Genomic DNA, 23,980 nt, shown 5'->3' on the forward strand with positions numbered 1-23,980 from the left:
TACATCAAAGCCCAAGGGCAGCCTGATAAACACTGAATACAGGTCACGTAGCTCTGTAGCTAACAAACTCTAAGAGAGCTTGGACTCGGGGGCATTCAAAGCAGTTTTGTCATCAACAATCTAGTATCCCTTGAGCCCCCACGTCGTTTCAGTTGCTAAGCAACTCCGGTGTTAATGTCTTAGAGGAGAAAAACTTACCAGGCATCTGGCCGTTCATCTGGTTCTGCATGTGTGGTGCAGGAGGACCCCCAGCTACCATTCCATCTGAAGGCATGTTGTGTGAGCGTGGAGGTGGGGGAGGGCCGCTCTGATTCATCCCTCCAGGACCCATAGGCATACTCTGTGTGGGTGGCTGAAAGGAGACAGTTTAGTAAAATAAGAAAAACAGTCAAACTAATATACTAAAGATGCATATGGTATAACAGTTGCCTATACTATTCAGTTGAGTAGGGACAAAAACACAAATGCATTTCAAGTTATTCTAATGCATTTTAATCATGGACTTAACACCATCATATTTAATATGCTCCAAAGACTTCACAAGATCGTTAGCATGAATATATCATCCGACCACCTTAAACCAAAAGAACACCACGATTCAAGTATATTCTACTTTACAGTGAAAATTAAAAATTATAACATTCTATACAAAGAGAATTCTTATTTATTTATGTATAAGGATTTCTAATGTGCCCACTATTGTTGTTATTTAAGTTATGTTTTAAAAATTAAGTCTCCTTTCATTATTAATATATTTGGATATATTTACTATTAATGATGAATTTTACCTGAAAAGATATAGTAACAAAAGACTAAGGACCAGAAGCTTCAAAATGTGATATATTTTATACTGTTTGAGGAGGGGGAGTGGTTTTGGAGGGGGAATGTTTTAAACCGCAAAGACTCAGCTCAGTCCAACATTTCTGTGCCGACTACTCCTATGGATTGGAAACATTACTGATGGCCTCCAAGGGTACAGAGACAGCTGCCTCAAAAGGATGCCTTTGGCAAATTTCCTAATGAAAGTGTGAAAAAAATCACTAACCTTGAGAGTTCACAAAAGGGCGAAAGGAAACACACAGATACAAGGTGCTCTATAACACCTGGCTCCCTTCTTGGGAATATTTGGGTAGAGAAAGCACATAGTTAGTTTCTTTCCAAACCCCAGTTTTTTAATCCTACAAGAGGATAGGGAAGTATTGTTCTTTACGACTCTATTTCTGCCTTTTTTCTCTGCTTGTCTACGTTTTAAACATAATGTCCATTCCTAGAACTTCAGTCATTCTCTTCCTCCCGTATGTTTATTGTGTCTGTACCACCCAGACTTTGCGAACACAATCCTCCCTGGCATACTTACCAGACATACATTGTTCTTTAGACATCACAGTAAACACTCAAATCTCCAACCACCTAATAACCACTAACATTTACAAAATTAACCAAGTACTACTCTAATAGCACTCGTTCCAAATTCATAATCTTAATTTCTTCACTACTAAATCCAATCCAATAATTGCTCATTAAATATTTTCTCTTCAATTCTTATCTTAAATTCTTCATCCAATTTGTATTCTTTAAACACTTTGTTCCGTTTTCAAAAAACTTACTAAATATCAACTTAGTGTCACATATCTCACTTTTAATCATCCTTTACCATCCTTCAATATGGCTGACTTGGCCCTCTTGCTTGAAAATAAAATTCCTTTCTCCTATATCCTTGTCCAGATTTTCTCTGGAAAATTCATGCTCTCACTCTCAATAGGTATCAGTTTTTCATTTTCTTGTGATTCAATTCATGAAACATCAGTATGCGTGGTTCCCATCATAATAGACTAGGTTGTACCAAACCAACCCTCTTGCTAATAAAAGTTATAAAATCTAGACAAATGTAGAAACCATGTGAAGGCACTGAAGCGTAATGTACACAGAGAGGAACAAGAGGGGCTACAACTCTTGAAAGAAGGGAAAAATAGAAAATCAGCCCCATAATCAACTTGGCTTTTCCTTTACTTTGCTGTATAACAGGAAAATAGAGTCCAAGTAGAAAGTGGCAGTCCTACTAGACTGAGAGAAGACAGAATTTTTGGCTAACAGAGAGCTGGAAACTAAAGAACCAAGTTCCAGAGAGGAAGAAACACAAAAAGGAGTAAATTCAAGAAAACTAGCAGAAAACAGCAGTTAGGAAGCAAAAGTGCTGAGAAGAGATTTCAGCTTCTGCCCAGTTTGAGGGAGACAAAGATTGGAGTGTAGGCCCCACCAAATCAGAAGTGCCTTCAAAAACAATTCAGTCTCTCTGTTGAGACTTCAAAAAAGCCTCTCCTTGGACTAAGGTCAAAATTGAAACAGATCAGCCCTAACAAGTCAATAAGCCCTCAGTTAAAAGTTACAAGGCATTCTAAAAAAAATAAGAATAAATGGCCAACACCCATTAGGATGGCCATAAAAAAAAAAAAAAAAAAAAAAAAAAACTACAGAAAGTAACGTGTTGGCAAGAATGCAGAGAAAAAACACTTGTACATGCTGATGGGATCGTAAAAGGGTGCAACTATTGTGGAGTACACTTTAGCAGTTTCTCAAAGAGTTAAAACATAGAGTTATCATATGACCTAGCAATTCCACTCCTGGTATAGACCCAAGAGAACTGAAGACGTACATTCACACTAAACTTATACGTGAATGTTCACAGCAGCACTATTCATAATAGCCAGACAGTAGGAAAAAACCTAAATGTCCTTCAGCTGATGAACTGAAAAACAAAATGTGGTAAAAATCCACACAATGGAATATTATTCAGCCACAAAATGGAATGAAGTAGTGATACACACTACAACATGGATAAATCTTGAAAACACTATGCTAAGTGAAGGAGTCAGACTCAAATGGCCATACATTGTATGATTCCATTTATATGAACTGTCCAGAATAGGCAAAGCCGGAGAGACAGAAAACAGACTGATCAGTCTTTGCCAGGGGATGGGCAGAGGGGAGAATTGGGGTTGACTGTCAATGGTCATGAGTTTTCTTCTTTGGGGTGATGGTGTCCTAGAATTAGATAATGGTGATGGCTGCATAGCACTATGAATATACTAACACCCACTGAATTGTATACAGGGATTCCTCATTTTATTGTGCTCCACAGATACCATGTTTTTCTACAAATCAGAGGTCTGTGGCAACCCTGTGTGGAACAAGTGGACTGGCACCATTTTTCCAACAGCATCTGCTCATTTCATGTCTTTATGTCACATTTTGGTAATTTTCACCATACTTCAAACTTTTTCATGATTATTATATATTTTATGGTGGTCTGTGAGCAGTGCCTTTCAATGTTACTATTGCAAAAAGATTATCACTCACTGAAGGTTCAGATTATGGTTAGCATTTTTTAGCAATAAAATATTTTTTAATTAAGGTATGTAAATTGATTTTTAGACACAGTGCTACTGCATACTTCACAGACTACAGTACAGTCTAAACATAACCTTTTTTTTTTTTTTTGGTACGCGGGCCTCTCACTGTTGTGGCCTCTCCTGTTGCGGAGCACAGGCTCCGGACATGCAGGCTCAGCGGCCACGGCTCACGGGCCCAGCTGCTCCACGGCATGTGGGATCTTCCCAGACCGGGGTACGAACCCATGTCCCCTGCATTGGCAGGCGGACTCTCAACCACTGCGCCACCAGGGAAGCCCCAAACGTAACCTTTATATGCTCTGGGAAACGGAAAAGTTTCTGTGACTAGCTTTATTGCAATATTCACTGTACTGTGGTGGTCTGGAACTGAATCCACAATATCTCTGAGGGGTGCCTGTACTTTAAAAGGTTAAAATGATGAACCTCATGTTATGCGAATTTCATCTCCATTAAAAAAAAAAAAAGAGTAGATGGACAACAAATAGAAATAATAGAAAACAGGAGAAGACACATAGGTCATTCACATTTTAGAGTTATCTGAGAGACTTTAAAAATGACTGATTAATATATTCAAGGCAAAAAACAAACAGGACAAATGGAGAATTTCAGCAAAGCCTAGAATTCTTAAGTCAAAGGGAGCAACAAATGTATAGAAAATACGACACATCAAAAAGATACAAAGGAGAGAAAATATGAACAGAAAGTGTAAAGAAAGACATGTACGTCATGGTGAAAAGGCCTAAAACACATCTAACTGGAGTTACAAAAGTAGAAGAGACGGAATTCCCTGGAGGTCCAGAGGTTAGGACTCCATGCTCTCACTGCCAAGGACATGGGCTTGATACCTGGTCGGGGAACTAAAATCCCACAAGCCATGCAGTGCAGCCAAAAAGAGAGAAAAAATGTAGAAAAGAGAAAATAACACATAAGCAATAAGAATACTGTTCAAGAATTTTCCAAAGCTAACAAAAGACATGAGTCTCTAGCAAACGTATGAAGCGCTACAAACCTCAGCAGGGTATGAAGATAACCATGGCTAGATACTTCAAAGTCCTAAAAACCAAAGTCAAAGTGAAAATCTTAAAAGTAGCCAGGGAAAATAAAACACATTACCTTCAGGTGAATGGCAATTAGACTAAAAACCTATTTTTTATCAGAAATAATGGAAATAGAATATTTTAAAAATGACATCTTTAAAGTGCTAAGACAGAAAAAGAAAATAATCAACAACCAACCTAGAATTCTATACTAAGAGAAAATAACCTCCAAACACAAAAATGAAACAAAAATAGTTTCAGATGAACAAAAGCTAAGATAACCTGTAACAAATGAAGAGAATTCATCCAGCTAAATGAAAATGACACAGAACTAGAGGGATTAATAGGAATGGAAAGGTAAATATGTAGATAAATAAAAATATTAACATTTAAAATAATAGTGGGACTTTCCTGGTGGCACAGTGGTTAAGAATCCGCCTGCCAGTGCAGGGGACATGGGTTTGAGCCCTGGTCCAGGAAGATCCCACATGCCACGGAGCAACTAAGCCCGTGCGCCACAACTACTGAGCCTGTGCTCTAGAGTCTGTGAGCCACAACTACTGAGCCCGCATGCCACAACTACTGAAGCCCGTGCGCCGAGGGCCTGTGCTCCGCAATAAGAGAAGCATGCGCACGGCAACAAAGAGTAGCCCCCGCTCGCCACAACTACAGAAAGCCCACGTGCAGCAACAAAGACCCAACGCAGCCAAAAATTAATTAATTAATTAAATTAAATAATAGTAACAATGAATAGTATAGTTTAAACATATGTAGAAGTATAAAATATGACAAGACTAACATAAAGGACAGCAGGATACATGAAGTTATATTGTTGCAAGTTTCCTGTATTTCTCAGCAACTGTTAAAAGTACAAATTTAGAGCGGAATCTAATAAACCAAAGATGCATATTGTAATCTGTTAGGCAACTACTTAAAAATGCATATGCACATATAAAAAATGTATAACTAACAAACTAGAAGAGAGGAACAAATAATGCTTGACTAATTCAAAGAAGGACCAGAAAGAGACAAATAGGAAACTAGTATCAGGGTGATAGACGGAAAGCCTACTATATCATGTTCAAAGGTAAATGTATATAGACCCCTCATTTCAATAAAATAACAAAATTATTTTTTAAAACGCTCAACTACATTCTGTTCACAAGAGATCCACTTTAAACTTAAGAACACATATGTGTTAAAAGAAAAAGAATACTATGTAAACTCTAATCAAAAGTATGGTGATGTAACCATACATTAGATAGTTGACTTAAATCAAGAAATATTACTGGGGGAATTCCCTGGCAGTCCAGTTAGGACTCTGTGCTTCCACTGCAGGGGGCACGGGTTCAATCCCTGGTCCCTGGTTGGGGAACTAAGATCCCACAAGCCATGTGGTGTGACCAAATAAACAAATAAATAAAATAAAAAGAAATACTACTAGAAATACTAAAGGGATAGTTTATTATAATAAAAGGATCGATTCAACAGAAATGTAACAAGCATAAATTTGTATACATCTCATAATTGCAGTTTCAAAATCTACAACGTAAAAGGAAAAACGGAATAATCCATAATAATGGTTGGAGATTTTAATATACTTCTTCTGGTAACTGACAGAACAAGGAGACCAAAAAAACAACGAACAAATGAAAAAAAAAACCCTGAGAATATGAAAGATTTGACAACATTATTAACAACTCAATGTAATTAACATGCATAGACTACTATATGCAACAATTGCATAATACACATTCTTCTCAAATACTCAAGGAATATAGACCAAACTAGGTCATATACAGGGCCACAGGGCAAGTCAACAAATAACAAATGATTGAAATCTTATGCTGTATGTTTTGAGCACAGTGAAATTAAACTAGAAATCAATAACAGAAAACCAATAACCTGTTAGTTAATGAAGAAATAACAATGGAAATTAGAAAATACGTTTAACTGAATGGTAATGAAAATGCAACATCAAAATTTGTGAGACGCAGCTACAGCTATGCTAAAAGGAAAATTATAGCTTTAAAATGCATATTTAAAATTCATTTTTAAGAAAAGTTGAGGGCTTCCCTGGTGGCGCAGTGGTTGAGAGTCTGCCTGCTGATGCAGAGAACGCGGGTTCGTGCCCAGGTCCAGGGGGATCCCACATGCCGCGGAGCGGCTGGGCCTGCGCATCCAGAGCCTGTGCTCCGCAACGGGAGAGGCCACAACAGTGAGAGGCCCACGTACCACAAAAGAAAAAAAAAAAAAAAAAAAAAAAGAAAAGTTGAAAAATTAATGATATAAGCTTCTACCTGCAGTAGCTAGGAAAAGACATCAGTCAAACCCAAAGTAGTATAATGAAGGAAATAAAATAGACAAGTACTCAATGAACCATATACAATCTTCCAGAGAACACAAAAATGTAGAACAATTCCCAATCCTTAATGAGGTCACCAAAACTCTGACACCAAAACCTCAAAATGACATTACAAAAAAGAAATTTACATGCCAATATTTCTCATGAACAGACACAAAAATCCTAAACAAAATTTTTCAAATCAAATACTGACTGTATTAAAAAGACGATATATTATATAACCAATGGAATTTATTCCAGGAGTGCAGGCTGATTTAACTTTTGGAAATTGATCATTGTAACTCACCAAATTACCAAAATAAAATTCATATAATCATCTCAATAAAGGAAAAGTATCTAATAAAATTCAACACCCACTAAAGACTTTAAAAAATTAATAGGAGCATCCTTAATATAACAAATCTAGTTTACAAAAAAAAATGTATACTCAATATCATCTTACTGATGAAATACTGGACTTTCAGGAAAGAAAACAAGAATTCAGGAACAAGACAAGAATATCCATTAACACCAAGTCTATTCAACAAAATAAATAAACCAATAAACAAATTAGTATAAAAAAAATAAAGTAGGAAAAAAATAAGAAGGAATAAAAGATTGGAAAAGACATATAATTATTATTCAAAGATGACAGGATTGAATGCATAGAAAACCCCAAGAAAATCTGTAACAAACTATGAGAATCACTAAGGTAACTAGAGACAAGGTCAATATATAAAAATCAACTGTATTTCTATATATTGCCAATAAACTAGAAAATTAAAATTTAAAAGACGATACCATGTATAATAGCATCCAAAAAAACTGAATAGCTAGGAACAAATCTAGCAAGAGATGTGCATTACTTCTACACTGCGACACTGTTGAGAGAAATTAAGGAGTTTACTAAACAGAGGGATATGCCATCTTCATTGACTGGAAGACTAAATATTGTGGAGATACCAGTTTCTCCAATGTTGACTTAGAGATTCCATGTAATCTCAATCAAAATCCCAACAGGCTTTCTGTAGAAATTAACAAACTGACTGTAAAATTTATATGGAAATACAAAAGACAAAATAGCCAGGACACTCAAAGAACAATACTACCTGCTGCTATAATTAAGATATTGGTTGGTGCAAGGACAGATAAACAGACCAATAGAATAAAAAGACCAACAGAATAGAGTTGAGGAACAGTGTAACACATACAGTCACCTTACAACAAAACGACTTATATTCAATGGGTAAAAACTGATCTTTCCAATAAATGGTACTGAATAAGTTGAATATCATATGAACAAAAATGAACCCTGACTCCTAGCTCAGATCATAAACAAATTTAATTTGCAATGAATCATGGATAGACAAACTTTTAGAAGAATGCATAGGCATATCTTCATGACCCTGATACAAGAAAATATTTCTTAAACAAGATACAGAAAAGAAATTAAAAAATTGATAAACTGGATTTCATTTAAATTAGAAACTCTGTTCATCCAAAGACATCATAAAGAGAATAAAAAAGCAACTTTCGAACTGGAAGAAGGTATCTGCAATATATATAGCCAATAAAAGATTTGCATCTAGAATAAAGAACCCCTACAAATAAATTTTAAAAAAGAAAACCCAATGGAAAATGGGCAAAAAACAGGCATCAGAAAACTTTTCTGGAATGGCAGCATTGCTCTATATCCTGATTGTAGTGGTGGTTACATGGATTTGTCAAAATGAATCCATCTACACAATTTAAATGAATGAATTTTATTCTCTGTAAATTATACCTCAAATGTCATTTCCTCAAGGAAGACCACCAGAATCATCAGCCCCCATTATCTGCTCCCTCCTTAGTCCTAGATGCCCTTCCTTCACAGCATTTACAATCGGCACTTAAAATGTTTGTGTAATTACTTAATGAATGTCTGCCGACCACACTACATGTTAACTTCTGTTAGGACTGAGTCCATAATTATATCTGCCTATCACTGTAGCCCCCAATCATCTAGTGTAAAATATGGTACTCAATAAAGATTTGTTAAATGAAAAAATGATTTTAAAATATAGCATTTCAAAATTAAATCAGGGGCCAGTATCCCTGTGGTAATTTTCATGTTTTTTAATTGTCAAAATTCCCTATTCTACCTCATCTCCATCTGGAAGTCTATCAGACATCTCAACTTAAAATCTACAACACTGACTCCCTGATATCTCTGCCTCAGCCTCAAATCCCTTTACCCAACAGTATCAGCTGATGGCAATTTCATCTGTCCGGTTGCTCTGAAAACCATGGGGTCATCTTTGACACCTTTCTTCTTACACTCTGCCCCCTACGTCCAATTTTCAACATATCCTTTGAGCTCTACCTTTAATATATACTCACAGTTTGACCACTTCTACCACTACCTCTTCTGCTACCACCCTGCTACCAGCCACCATCACCTCTCTCATGCTGATTACTGCAAGGGCCTCCTTACTGGATTTCCTGCTCCGACCCACACTTCTCCATGGTAAATTCTCCACACAGTAAGCAGAATGAGCTTATTAAAATATACCAATTCACTCTTCGGCTCAAAATCCTCCAAGGGCTTCCGATTTCATTGTGAAAAAGTCCTTACAATAGCCTACACAACAGGTTCTGTTCATATAAACTCCTGATTCTGTCCCAGCCACAGCAGCCTTCATGTTGTTCCTTCAACAAGCCAGGCACAGTTTCACTTCAGGAGCTTCCCACTGCTTCTTTCCTCTGCCTAAAACACTCTTCCTCAAGTCTTAGCTCAGATGTCACCTTCTCAAAGAGGTATACCCTGACCACTCTACTTCATATTACAAATTCCATCCCCCGCCTCCAGCATTCCCAATACACCTCTCCCTCTCCTATCTGTTTTCCTTTTCCTTAGCTCTTTCCATTGTTCGACAGACCACATGATTTAATTATTTGTTATGCCTGCCTCGTTTGCTAGAATATAAAACCCAAGACAGCAGGAATGTTTGGCTCACTGATGTTTCAAAAACTAACTATTGCCTGACACACAGTAGGCACTTATAAACGGCACTTCAATTATAAATAAATGAAGAAACCATCAAGTTTAAATGATTTACTATAAAACTAAAAATAATTCTGACTATAAAATTATCTTCAATATTTCTTTAGAATATAAAAAAACTAAAAAATACAAATTTTAACAATTCTTCATCTGTATAACTATCATTAGTATAGCTGTCATTAAAATAGTTCCCCAAAGGAGGCACTAAAGTGATATGTAGAAATAGGAGATTTAAAAATAAATTATTCAAAACAGGCTACACATATTTTACATATATAGATACATATACACAGATAAAATACTTCCAAAAGTTGATAAAGAGATGATCCCTATACACACACAAGACTCTTGATTAGTCAACCAAGACTGGATCCAAAAGCCCCATCTGTATCATATTTGCCTTACTTTCTAGTCCTAAAATCAGTCTCCCCAAAATGAATTTTACACATATCTGAAACAGTTTAGGAAGGTCTCCTCGATTCCTCATTCGTGCCTACAAGACATTTCAGGATGCCACCATGGGTAGCCTTGAATTTATGCTGGCTTTTGACCTCACCAATTGATTTCTTCGATTTAACAATCTCATAAATTGTCATATGGCACCTTGTTCCAAAAAAGATAGCTAATATTCAGTCCTATCATAAAATGTGATCAGTTTAACTGTCATAACTAATAATATCTCCCAGTTATTTTCACAGCATTTTGATTCTTCAAATGTCCTAAAGGCTTAGGCCCCAGAATGACTGACCTACTAAAAATACTCTCCCCAGTTTTAGTACTAGATTCCCCACTAAATTCAACTTTATGAAACAGCAAACATTTTTACCATAACAAATCCAACATTACACTTTGTCTCAGCTCTGAAAAACCAAGTCTTCCAGACCCTGATGATGTTAATCACTAAACAATCACTCCAGAACCATATAATCTAAAGAACAAAAAGTAAATGTCTTTTTCTTCACAGAGCAGAAGATTTCTCTAGTGTATTCTTTCAAAAGAAAAGAAAAAAATAAATAAACTAATCTACTCCTGAAACACTGGGAGATAGGACTCTAAGCCTTTCTTAAAGTTGTAATAATACCACCCATTAAGAAATGTATATTTGGCTTGGGACTTCCCTGGTGGCACAGTGCCAATGCAGGGGACACAGGTTCAAGCCCTGGACCAGGAAGATCCCACATGCTGCAGAGCAACTAAGCCCATGCGCCACAACTACTGAGCCTGTGCTCTAGAGCCCGCGAGCCACAACTACCGAAGCCTGCGCACCCAGAGCCTGTGCTCCGCAACAAGAGAAGTCACCGCAATGAGAAGCCCGCACACCGCAAAGAAGAGTAACCCCTGCTCGCCGCAACTAGAGAAAGCCTGTGCGCAGCAAGGAAGACCCAGCACAACCAAAACTAATAAATAAATAAATACATTTAAAAAAAGAAAGAAGAAATATATATTTGCTTGATCTTGGATTTTTTAAATATTACTTTTGTATCTATACCAGTCTGGCTAAATTACAAAAATAATGTGTAATCATTATAAAAATAGAAACAATACACACAGGAACCATTGCTAAAAGCTTGGTATGCACATCTCCAGGATCTTTTTCAAAATTCATATATATAAACATATATTTAGTTTTTAAAAGTAGGGTCACACTATCCTGTTATTAATTCTACTGTAGGTATTATTCTATATCAGCAAATAATTCAATCTCATGCAAAAGTACAGAACCCAACTGAATAAGATATAACAGTTTTTAACCCACCCTTACTACTGACAGTTTTTCCTTGTATTGTTTTATTATTTTGCCAATAAAAATAATGCTTAAACAACCTTGTACAAATACTTTTCTGTACTTATTCTGTGCAAATAAGAGTAAATTACTTAATTTCCAACATTTAGGTTCTTTACTTTCTTAGCTATATGGCAAACAAATTCTGCTCTTTATAGAGGTGAGCTAGATACATTATTTTCAATTAATAACAAAGGGACAACCTTTAGGTTCTCTAGTACATTTATAAGCTTCATTCACGAATATAGTTCTGCAAGAAAATTACACACACATTTGTACTTCTCACAGTAAGATATACCCAATTTCTTTACATATTTGGACTCAGACAGTCTTCTGAATTTTATATATGCTATCCAGCAAATAGTTAACATGGTTTTTCCTAGGATTCTAAAAAGACAAGACAGGCAACAATGTTGGCAAAATGCTCCCTACAGTACATTAATGTAGAGAAATGTGCCCCCATAAATCAATTCTCTATGAAATACAGGTTACCTCCTTTATGAAACCTTCCCTAATCCTCAACAGCAGAACTAATTACTTCTATGTTTCAAATGTACTTTAAATATACATAATTCTAAAATAGCATATAAGTATACTACAGAATTACTATCTGTTGTCTTTAATATCATTTATAGAACTTCTTGGCATATAAAATACACATACACATTTCAAAAGACCATTTCACCTGTAGTCTTGCTTCTGTTTTTAATACCAAAATGTCTTAATTAGACACCTTTTATTTTGCAGCACTTTATTAGGTAGAAGAGAAAGAAGACAGCTGTGGCTGGTGAAAGAAAGGGGAGTAGCCTGAGATGATCACTATGTTTCTGACTAAAAGAACTCAGTGTTTACACTACTCACTTGAGATAGGAAATAGCAAAAAGGCTGTGCACTTTTTTTTCCTTTAACAGCAGGGAACAGAGGGGGAACTGAGACAGGTGACTTTTGCCTACATTGTGTGGAGAGGCCTGTAAAATACCCAAACTGGTTATGTCAAGTGAAGCTAGATTCATGGGGGCACACTTGGGCAAGAAGATACATATTTGGGAGCCAAGAATATGGAGGGGAACATCAAGTTAAGAATATAAAAAACCAGGAGTGTGGGTGAAATCTCCCAGGAAGGGTGTGTATAGTAAAAAGTTGTTCAAGTACAGATCATCAACATTTGATAGGCAGGTAAAACATAGGGAGCCGAGCAGCTAGAAAGGTAAAAAAGAAAACTATCACAGAAGTTAAAGAATACAAGTTTCAACATTATCACACTGACCAAATAAATATGATAATGTTCATCAAACACTTAAAACATTCTGAAAATGATGACAATATTGAAGAAAAGTTCTTTCCATAATTCTAAATAAGAACTTAAACCCTTTCATTAAAAAAACTGTAATAAAAAAACAAGGTACAGAACAGTGTGTATGGCAAGGTTCTACCTGCCTAGAAAAGAAGGGGAAAGTATGTATTTACATTGCCTTTTATTTGCATAAAAAGCAGGTATAAGACAGAGGTGGGAGTAGGCTTCTGTATGACCTTTTGTAGTTTTTAATATTCTAACCACAAAGTATTACCTGTGCTAAAAATTAAGTTAAAATTTATAAAATAAACTCTGCTAATCTTTAAAATGTTCCACAACTCTAACCACGTGTTCCCACGTGTTCCTTCACTTCACTTGGATCACACCTGTAAACAGTAAATCCTATAATATCAAATTTTAGTCAGTGAAATACTTTAACAGATGGATGCTCTGCCAGCACAGTCACTGAACCTGAAGACAGATATATTATCGTTTTTACTGACACTTGTGTAAGGAAAGGCTGATCAAGTGCCCAATGCTAACTCAAAACATCAAGTGTGGTATCACCAAAAAATGAAATTTAGGAAACAAAAAACAATATATAAAACGTAAGGCTACTTCCTCACACCAATTTTCATTAATAGTTAAGACTTTTATTTTTTGGACAGAACACCTATTAAACAAAAATGATCTTTAATACTTTTAAAATTCAAGTGTATCTGATTAAATTAGAGATTTCTTTAAACAATGCTCATAATGAATTAAGTGAAAAGCAAGACAAGTAATTCCAATCAACTTTCAGCCTTCTTTTAAAATTAAACCCAGGGGCTTCCCTGGTGGCGCAGTGGTTGAGAGTCCGCCTGCTGATGCAGGGGACAAGGGTTCATGCCCAGGTCCGGGAAGATCCCACATGCCGCGGAGCGGCTGGGCCCGTGAGCCATGGCCGCTGAGCCTGCGCATCCGGAGCCTGTGCTCCATAACGGGAGAGGCCACGACAGTGAGAGGCCCGCGTTTCGCAAAAATAAAATAAAATAAAATAAAATAATAAAATTAAATGCATACCATAAAAAGAAATGAAATTGAGTTATTTGTAGCGAGGTGGATGGACCTAGAGACTGTCATACAGAGTCAAGTAAGTCAGAAAGAGAAAAACAAATACCGTATGCTAACACATATATATGGAATCTTAAAAAAAAATGGTTCTGAAGAAGCTTCAGGCAGGACAAGAATAAAGACACAGACATAGAGAATGGACTTGAGGACACGGGGAGGAGGAAGGGTAAGCTGGGACGAAGTGAGAGAGTGGAATGGACATATATACACTACCAAATGTAAAATAGATAGCTAGTGGGAAGCAGCCGCATAGCACAGGGAGATCAGCTTGGTGCTTTGTGTCCACCTAGAGGGGTGGGATAGGGAGGGTGGGAGGGAGACGCAAGAGGGAGGGGATATGAGGATATATGTATACATATAGCTGATTCACTTTGTTATACAGCAGAAACTAACACACCATTGTAAAGCAATTATACTCCAATAAAGATGTTAAAAAAAAAAAACTTGATTCTACAAATATATGCTTTGCCTTCTTCCATACTGACAAAAGAAAATTAAATGCATACATACTCAATCTTAGGGAATGGCATTAATGTCAGTTGAGTCTCCAAACTCCTTCCTTATCCTGCATATGTATTCAGTAACTGAAACCTGCTAATCTTCTTTCAAATTCTCCTTAATCTGACTTCTCTTTCCATTTACAGGTTCCAATTGCGTACTACCTTCATCTTCATCACCATCAATATTTACTGAGTACCTCCTACATATTGGACACCATGAATTATCTGAATTAATCCTTCATTTAATAGCATTATAGAATAAGTATTATCTTTCTCATATTGTAAAAATGGCCATGGTACACATCAAATGAAGGTGATACTACAGAAATAGGAATCATATTTTTCCAAAGTTTTGCATATCCTCAAACATCACTGGATATTCCATTTAAAATGCGTAGCAATATAAAATCCTCAATTCCTAGTTACACAACAGAATCACCTGAAAAGCTTTTAAAATGTGCAGCCAAGGTAAAGAAACACTAGACTATGTGATTATCCAAGCTCCTTCCAGTTCTAAAACTTTTAATTCTGTAGAAATATTTCTAGACTGTATACCTTCAAAATGAACTACCACAATAAAAAGAATATTTTCTCCCCAAGTTTTTCTAGAATATTTCTAGACTGTATGCCTTCAAAATGAACTACCACAATAAAAAGAATATTTTCTCCCCAAGTTTTTCCCAAAGAAAAATTAAATCAATGGATAAAAGCTTTCTTTTAATTTAAATTGTTCTCTCATAATTCTTTCTTAAATCATTGGTGCTTACTACTTCATAATACTAGCAGATGACAAAAATAAACTAACAATAACTAATATTAGCCTAAAACTTAGAAATGCAATTTCTTCAAAGTACATTTGTAGGAAGGACTTACATACACATAATATAGCCATATTTTCTACTGGTAAAATTGTTCCTAGTTCATATAACGAAAATAATTATGTCAATAGCTTATGTTGTTTCAGAAAGTAAATACCAACTCTGAAAACCAACATTCTAATGATGCCTCCAACAGTTACCAAGGTAGATAGGATCCTATATACCTCTACTAAATGCAGTCAGAATAGTGTAAATTTTGAATTATGTCCGTTTTGTACAAATGTTTGGTCTCTTTCAATGCCACCTCAGCTGTCAGGTACACTGCTTGTAAGTATGCCTGCCTACGGAATACACTCTCCAAGTTCTGATGTGTGATTTGCTGCTTTTTGGCTATGGGCTTAAAATTGAAAAAGCAAACTTGTTCAAATATGTGTAAGACTAAGAATAGTTTCTGTTACAAACTTACAATGCCTTTGAAATAAGAAAAGAATACCCAGGGCCCAAACTAAGAAGCAAAATGCCTAAGTGTTAGTACACTGGCTTTATAAATTGTTTTTCTCCTTTTAGGTCTTTTTCCATTTATTCCTGTTTTTTTAATTCTTGACTTTCTTTCAAATAGGAGAAGTTTGCTAGATCTGGTCTTGTTCCAGATACATGAAATATTACTATAAATACATAATTCCTCTTTTGGGAGGACATTAAAAAACTTAAAAGTTGAGCATACGTATAATCATGAGCACACTACTAACCAGTTAAATAAAGTGAAAAATGCCGTTCTGGAAAACTTCAGTAAAATCACCCTAAAACACACAGTCCTTTTTCAGGGTCAAAATTTCTCAAACTACAGTTAGTAAGTAGTATATTCTATCCCTTTTGGCAGATTGGTTGTATGTATTCTACTATTCTAGTTTTCTCAAATTCACCTTTCTTCCTATTTCATCTCTAATCCAACTGCTTTCCTTCTTGCTGATTTTTCCCCTCTTTAGCCCCGCTTTTATTATTGGTCCAACTCTCTGTTGTTACCCCTACTATGAGGATCTATTTATTTCTAGGCTTTCTAAAACCCCTCTTCCTTTGTTAACTTAGCTTCCCAAGCAACCTAACCTTCAAAATACCCATTTTTTAAAATGAAAATTTGATCATATATTTTAAATAAAACTTTGACCAATATTAAGAAGGAAAAATTTTATTTCAAAATACACAAATGGCAATAACTATATTCTTTAGTAAAATATGATATAAAATAGTGACTGTGTTAAATGAATCTGAAACAATGGTAGGTTTATAATGAAATGTGTGTCTTTCCTTTGTAATGGCTCTTAACCAGGTGACGGTAAAATAACATAATACATTCCCTGAATATAAATAGTAATAATTTTTACTGTCCTATTTGATTTGTAGGGAAAAACGTAAACTCTATAAAAAACAAATGAAAAAAACTTCAATAACAGTGTATAACTTAGCAACAGATGAGAATGGAATAGCAAATTCTGAATTAGAGATTTTGTAGTACCTTAATGAATATCTATGGGAAGCTAAATTTTACCACATTGGCTTCTCAATAATTACTACCTCCTTGAGGAAGGGCAAGAGAAATGAGTAACTAAATCTCAAGATGTGTGGTATGACCCAACATTTTTGTGTTCTGCATAGAAGCTGGAGAGAATATGGGACATATATGAAAAACTGTAATGTTTAAGACTTTAAGACATTGCCATATATTATGAAGACAATATTTCAAGTCAAGACAAACTGACAAAATCCAGAATTGCACAGTATCATAAGTCACATAGAGACTCTCAATTGGTTGGGCAGAAGGGATACGGAAGGGTTAACAGAATCACTTGAGAACACTCTGCAAACTACCCTCATTCCCCAACCACCCATGAGACTCTAATAAGACTATCTGGAGAAGAACGTCCCCTCTCCACACTCAGTGCCCTGACTTGAGAACCCCTGCGCAATGCGTTACTGTTCTGATGAGAACACGTTCACAATGTGTCACATCTTTCAGATGTACTAGAACAGGAAAAAAAAAAAAAAAAAAAGAATCACTGAGTTATAGGCCACCATGGTGATAATAAGCTAAATTCTTTTTTTTTTAACATCTTTATTGGAGTATAATTGCTTTACAATGGTGTATTAGTTTCTGCTGTATAACAAAGTGAATCAGCTATACATATACATATACCCCCATATCCCCTCCCTCCTACGTCTTCCTCCCACTCTCCCCATCCCACCCCTCTAGGTGGTCACAAAGCACCAAGCTTATCTCCCTGTGCTATGCGGCTGCTTCCCACTAATAAGCTAAATTCTTAACCTGCCTCTTAAATCTATAGTACAGTCCCCAAACTATAAGCAGACTCATTAATTTAACTTTTTTTTAAAACTTAACACCTGAGTACAGGAATAATGCTAGACAAGAAAGAAACAAAAATGATCAAGGCATTCATTTCCATAACAACATAGTAGAACAATCAAGACACTGCAGGTTGTAAAATTTAGATTCAAGCTCTTGAAAAATCTAGCCACGTCCTACCCTGATACACAAACTTAAGAGCAAATGGGTCAGACTTTAATTTCTATTCCATCCTAATAGCAACATGACTTGGTATCATAATGCATGAACTGCTTTCAGTAAGGCCTGGGTTGAAATGCCATGCTACCACTTACCAACTACAAGTCCCTAGACGCATTAATCACCCTGAGACTCAGTTTCCTCAACCATAGAATGGGACTAATATCTTAAAAAACTCTAAGGATAAAATAAAGTACTGAAAGGACCCAATACTTAGTAGTCCTTCTGCAAGTGTTTGTTCTCTCTCCAGTGAAAGTCATATCTAAGAAGCCTCAAAAATAACTAATATTCTATGGATAGCAAAACAGAATTCTATTCTAATACTTAGGAATCACATAGGTTAACAGCAAATTAGGTCATTCAAACCCTCCACTGTGGACAACAAAAAAAGCTGGAGAAAATACTTTTAAAATATGTTTAAAGATATGGAAGAGCAGACAAAGTAGTTAGAAATGAACAGGCCAAGATCCAGAAGAAAAAAATCTAGAGACATGGGCCCAAACCTGGGGGCTACATTTGCTGTGGGCATGTTAGCCAATATAGAAAGCCAGTTGAGAATTTTCCAAAACTGATATCAATCCACAGGTTTCAAAAATCTCAACAAACACCAAGCAGGATAAATAAAAAGAAACGCACACCTAGAGAGATCATAGTAAAACTACAAAAAACTCTAGACAAAGCAAAAAATCTTCAACATAGTCAAAGAAAATAGTCTAACTGCCTTCAAAATAGTAATGTTTACATTGACATTCAACTATCAATAGATAAAAGCCAGAAAACAGTAGAATGATTAATTTAATGTGCTCACATGCCAACCTAAAATCTGTCCCTGGCAAAAACATCTTTTAAGAATGATAGTGAAAAGGCATTTTCAGATCAACAAAAAAACAAAAACAAACAAACAAAAAAAGACCTGAAGGTATTTGTCACCACCAAACCAATGCTAAAAGGAAGTATTGAAATATGTTCTCTAGGGAGGAAAAAAGAAATGATCTGAGAGAAAAGGTTGTAAATGAAGGGAGGAATGAAAGGCATCAAAAATGGTAACAATGATAATCATCTTCTAATGAAGACTAACTTTAAAAAAAAGTAAAAATCACTCGTGAGTAAACATCCGCAGATTTAAAATGTGTAACACAATGGATAAGTCATTGAGGGAATGAACTGAAATAAAGTATCTGAGGGTCCTTGAATTGTTAACCATATAGTAACCTCTAAAATAACAGTAAGTATGTAAGTATATAATTTCCAAACTAGTGGGGAAAAAATTTTTTTTTAATAATTATCAAGACAAAAAGAACAGAAAAAAAGGAATATAAACAGATGAGACAAAAATAAAGTGCATTCTATGATGGTAGGTTTAAATTAAGATATATGAGCAATTATGTTCACTGAAAATGGATTTGATGTTTCAAGTAAATAACAAAGATTGCTGGATTGGATTTTTTTTAAAAAAACATCATGCTGTTCATAAGACACATATCTCTAACACAAAGAAATGGAAAGGTAGATACACCATGCAAATGCTAAAGAAAGCTGACTCAGCTACACAAAAACTAGACAAGTAGACATTAACACCAAAAGCATAATTACAGATAAGGAGGGATACTTCATAATGACACATTACAAAGAACCAGAAAGCTATAACATCTCTAAACATATATGCATCCACCACAGTGCCTCAAAATGTAATAAACTCGAAAGAGTTACAAGGAAAAACAGTCAATCCACAACTATACTTGGACATTTTAAACATATACCTCTCAGTAACTGATAGAACAAACACACAAATGAAACTTCACAAAGTTAAAAAAAAAATCAGTAAGGCTATGCAGAAGATTCAAACAAGATTAACACACTTGAACTAGTGAACATATACAGGACTCTGCACTCAGGGGCTAAAGAATACATGGAACATTTGTAAAAACTGACCATATGCTGGATCGTAAAACAAATCTCAAAGAATTCCCAAGAACTGAAATCATACAGAGTGTTACCTACCCACGATGCAATGAAGTCAGAAATCATTAAGAAAAAGAAAACAATAAAATCTCCCTATGTTTGCAAACTAAGAAATATATTTATCAACCCATGTAAAAAGAAGAAATAACAATGGAAATTATAAAATATTTGGAACTGAATAAATATGAATATACTACATAACAGAACTAATTAGACAGAAATTTACACCCTTCAAATGCATGTATTAGTATGGAAGGATTAAAACTGATGAAGAAGGCATTCATCTTAAAACTCAGAAAAAGGGGTTTCCCTGGTGGCGCAGTGGTTGAGAGTCCGCCTGCCGATGCAGGGTTCGTGCCCCGGTCTGGGAGGATCCCACATGCCGTGGAGCGGCTGGGCCCGTGAGCCATGGCCGCTGAGCCTGCGCGTCCAGAGCCTGTGCTCCGCAACGGGAGAGGCCACAGCAGGGAGAGGCCCGCGAACCGCAAAAAAAATAAAAATAAAGAAAAAATAAAAAACTCAGAAAAAGGACAGCAAAATACACTGAAGGAAAATAAAATGAAATAATAAAGATGAGATCAGAAATTAATCATATCCGAAAACATACAAAAGAGTAATGGTCACAAAGTCTACTTCTCAAGATTCTTTTAGGGAATCCAAAAGGTCACAACTATTTCCGTAATAATACTAAGTTGACATTTGCCTTTTAGGCTATGTTGATATTTACAACATCATGGTGCAAAAGCAAAAGTGGATGTCACTGATGGAGCCTTGGCATATATATAAAGGTATCAAACTCTACTGTAAATCATCGTACTATTGACTGCCCCAGGCTAGCAGTTAAAGAAAGAAAAAGTCATTTTCACTTAAGAATGTCCTTGATGAAGCGGTAAAAATTATTCATTTATTAAATTCTCCATGTCAGTTAAATATTCTGTGTGACAAAATGTGAAAATAATAAACATATCTGCTGCAAATCAAAGTAAAATGAAAACACTTTGTGATTGTGCTGCTTACTGATTTAAGCACTGTTTTCATGGAACACCAATTTTACTTAAAAGAACAACATCTAGGGCTTCCCTGGTGGTGCAGTGGTTGAGAGTCCGCCTGCCGATGCAGGGAACACGGGTTCATGCCCCAGTCCAGGAAGATCCCACATGCCGTGGAGTGGCTGGGCCCCTGAACCATGGCCGCTGAGCCTGCGCGTCCAGAGCCTGTGCTCCACAACGGGAGAGGCCACAGCAGTTGAGAGGCCCACGTACCGGAAAAAAAGAAAAAAAAAAAAAAAAGAACAATATCTAGACAAATTATACTTATCCAGGCTTGGGTATTTGGCAGACATTTTCTCAAAACTGAACACCGTGAGCCTGGAAAACAACTGATGGCATTTTCTGCGAATGATCAAATTTGACTTTTCAAGGATTGGGAATTTGGCAAACTTATATTTACTGCCTTGAGCTTGACAACATCCCAGTACTTAAGAGACCTTTCTGATTAGATTGGTGGTGATTTGAACAAATCGCCAATTTTTTGGTATCATATAATGAAATATATCAGTATTTGGAAAAGGTGCATAACTAAGTGAACTTATTATTTTCCAAATGACCAAAGCATGATGTTATGAAATCACACATGGGTAAAAGATCCATACAGAATGCAAGACAGACCAATGAATTTAATGTACCAGAATAAGAAAAATGTACTGATATAATTTCAGATTCCATACTGCAACTAACCTTTAAAAAACACTTGCTGAGATCTGCTATACTATCACAGATTATCCACAACCTAAAAAGGCTAAAAATATTCTTCCCTTTTCAAATTTCACATCTGTGTGGGACTGGATTTTCTCCTACTTCAACCAAAACATATGCTAGATTGAATCCAGAAGTAGATATGAGAATACAGATGTTTCCTATTAAGCCAGTTAAAAGAAATTTACAAAATTATTAAACAGTGTCATTTAACTCACTAAATTTTTCAAAGATAGTTATTTTTCCTTTAAAGAATGTTATTTATATTAACACGCAATGGGTTTACTGTTGTTCATTTTAAATGAATATTAGCATAATAAGTAAAATATAATCAATAATATCAGTGTATATAACTGACATGAGACTCCTCAGAGTGCTCAGTAATGTTTAAGTATAATATAATGGGGTTCTGTGAACAAAAAGTTTGAGAAATGCTGCAACAGAGAAAGATCAAAGTCAAAAACTGATGCTTTAAAAAGACTAAAAGAAGAAAATACAATAAATACTTGGCAACAGTTATCAAAAAAATTTTTTAACGAGGAGACACAAATAAACCACATTAAGAATAAAATAAACTATCACTACAGATCCCACAAACATTAGAAAAAAGATTATTTCACAAACTTTGTCAATAAATTTGAATAAAATGTTAAAAAGCACAACTTATCAAAATAGCTATCTCATAAGATATAGAAATGTATAAACTGTCCTATAACCATAAAGAAGTTGAGTCAGTAAGTAAAAGCCTACAAAGAAAACTTCAGATCCAGATGGCTTTTCTAAAGAATTATACTAATCATTTAGGAAATGGCTATACTCTCTCTGCAAATTCTTCCAGATAAGAAGAAGTGGGAAAATTCTGCAGGTCATTTTATGAAGCCAGCATAAGCTCAAAATAAAAAACAGACAAAGGCATTATAAGAAAAGAAATTTAAAAGTCAATGACACTCATGAACAGCCATAAAAATCTTGATCAAAAATTTAACAAACTGAATACAGCAATTTTTTAAAAAAGACCATGACCAAGTGGGTCATGAAAAAGTAGGTTAATTACAAAAATCCAAGACTGACTGAGCATTGAGAAGTAAATCAATGTAATTCACCACATTAACAGATTAAAGAAAAAACTATGATCACCTCATCAGATGTAATAAAAGTATTTAATAAAATTTAATATCCATTCAATATATAAACTATTAGCACAACAGAAACGAAAGGGAACTTCCTTAATCTGATAAAAGGTATCCACAAAAAAAACTACAGCAATCATCATACATAATGGTCAAACAGTGAAAGCTTTCCCTTTGTGATCAGGAACAAGACTAAGATGTCCTCTATCACCACTTCTATTCAGGAATGTACTGGAGGTCCTAGCCAGAGAAGTAAGGCAAGAGAAAGAAATAAAAGGTGTAAGGATTGGCAAGAAAAAACAAAACTCATTATTCACAAATATGTTCGTGAATATAGAAAACTGGAAGTATCTACAGAAAAACTGTTAGAAGTAAGAGTTGAACAAGGCTGTGAGATTCAAAATCAATTGCGTTTCTATGTAAACTGCAATCACAGTTACAAAATAAAACTTAAAAAACAATGATTCCATTTCAAATTGCCTCAAAAATACGAGGCACTGAGTTCCCGCCAGGGCACCCCGCCCCTGCGCCTGGTGGTCCCGGGGCTGCGCAGCAGCCCAGCCGTTCAGGTAAGAGGTTACAGCCACAGTCACGGCGAACGTCGCAGGGCCCCCGCCCGAACCCCAGCCTGGGGCAGAGGAGGACCGGCCCGAAGTGTCCTCTGGCCTCTCACCAAAACTCAGAAGCAGGAGAGGAGAGCTCGGGAGGGAAGACCTGCAACCCAAAGCACAGCGCCTGAGGCGAACAGGAGGGGGATGGTGACTGAGCTTCAGGCATCCTGGAATTCTGAGCACTTCTCCGGAGTTCTAGGAAGTTGGCCCTAGGCATTCATTTACTCATTTATGAGTTTTATAAAATTAAGTCATGCTATTGTTAAAGTTCTATAAGAGGTGTGCTTGACACAATCCAGTGTCACAAAAATACAGCGCTTACAGGGCTTCCCTGGTGGCGCAGTGGTTGAGAATCCACCTGCCAATTCAGGGGACGCGGGTTCAAGCCCTGGTCCGGGAAGATCCCACATGCCACAGAGCAACTAAGCCCATGCGCCACAACTACTGAGCCCACAGGCCACAACTACTGAAGCCCGCATGCCTAGAGCCCATGCTCCGCAACAAGAGAAGCCACTGCAATGAGAAGCCCGAGCACCGCAACGAAGAGCAGTCCCCGCTCACCGCAACTAGAGAAAGCCCACGTGCAGCAACAAAGACCTAACG

The 23,980-nt window shown here is 36.1% G+C and overlaps 1 protein-coding gene across 3 annotated transcripts in view; it reads right to left on the reverse strand.

The window, feature by feature from the left end:
• The window catches only part of SS18 (SS18 subunit of BAF chromatin remodeling complex), a 75,649-nt gene that overhangs the window by 38,650 nt on the left and 13,019 nt on the right, over positions 1 to 23,980 (reverse strand). For all 3 annotated transcript variants that reach the window (XM_082641722.1, XM_082641721.1, XM_082641723.1), the window contains exon 4: positions 199 to 352. In XM_082641722.1, the coding sequence (XP_082497848.1) occupies positions 199 to 352 (154 nt within the window). The remainder of the gene's footprint in view (positions 1 to 198; positions 353 to 23,980) is intronic.

This window comes from Mesoplodon mirus, assembly GCF_964341445.2.
Source record: "Mesoplodon mirus genome assembly, chromosome: 13".
Taxonomy (NCBI): domain Eukaryota; kingdom Metazoa; phylum Chordata; class Mammalia; order Artiodactyla; family Ziphiidae; genus Mesoplodon; species Mesoplodon mirus.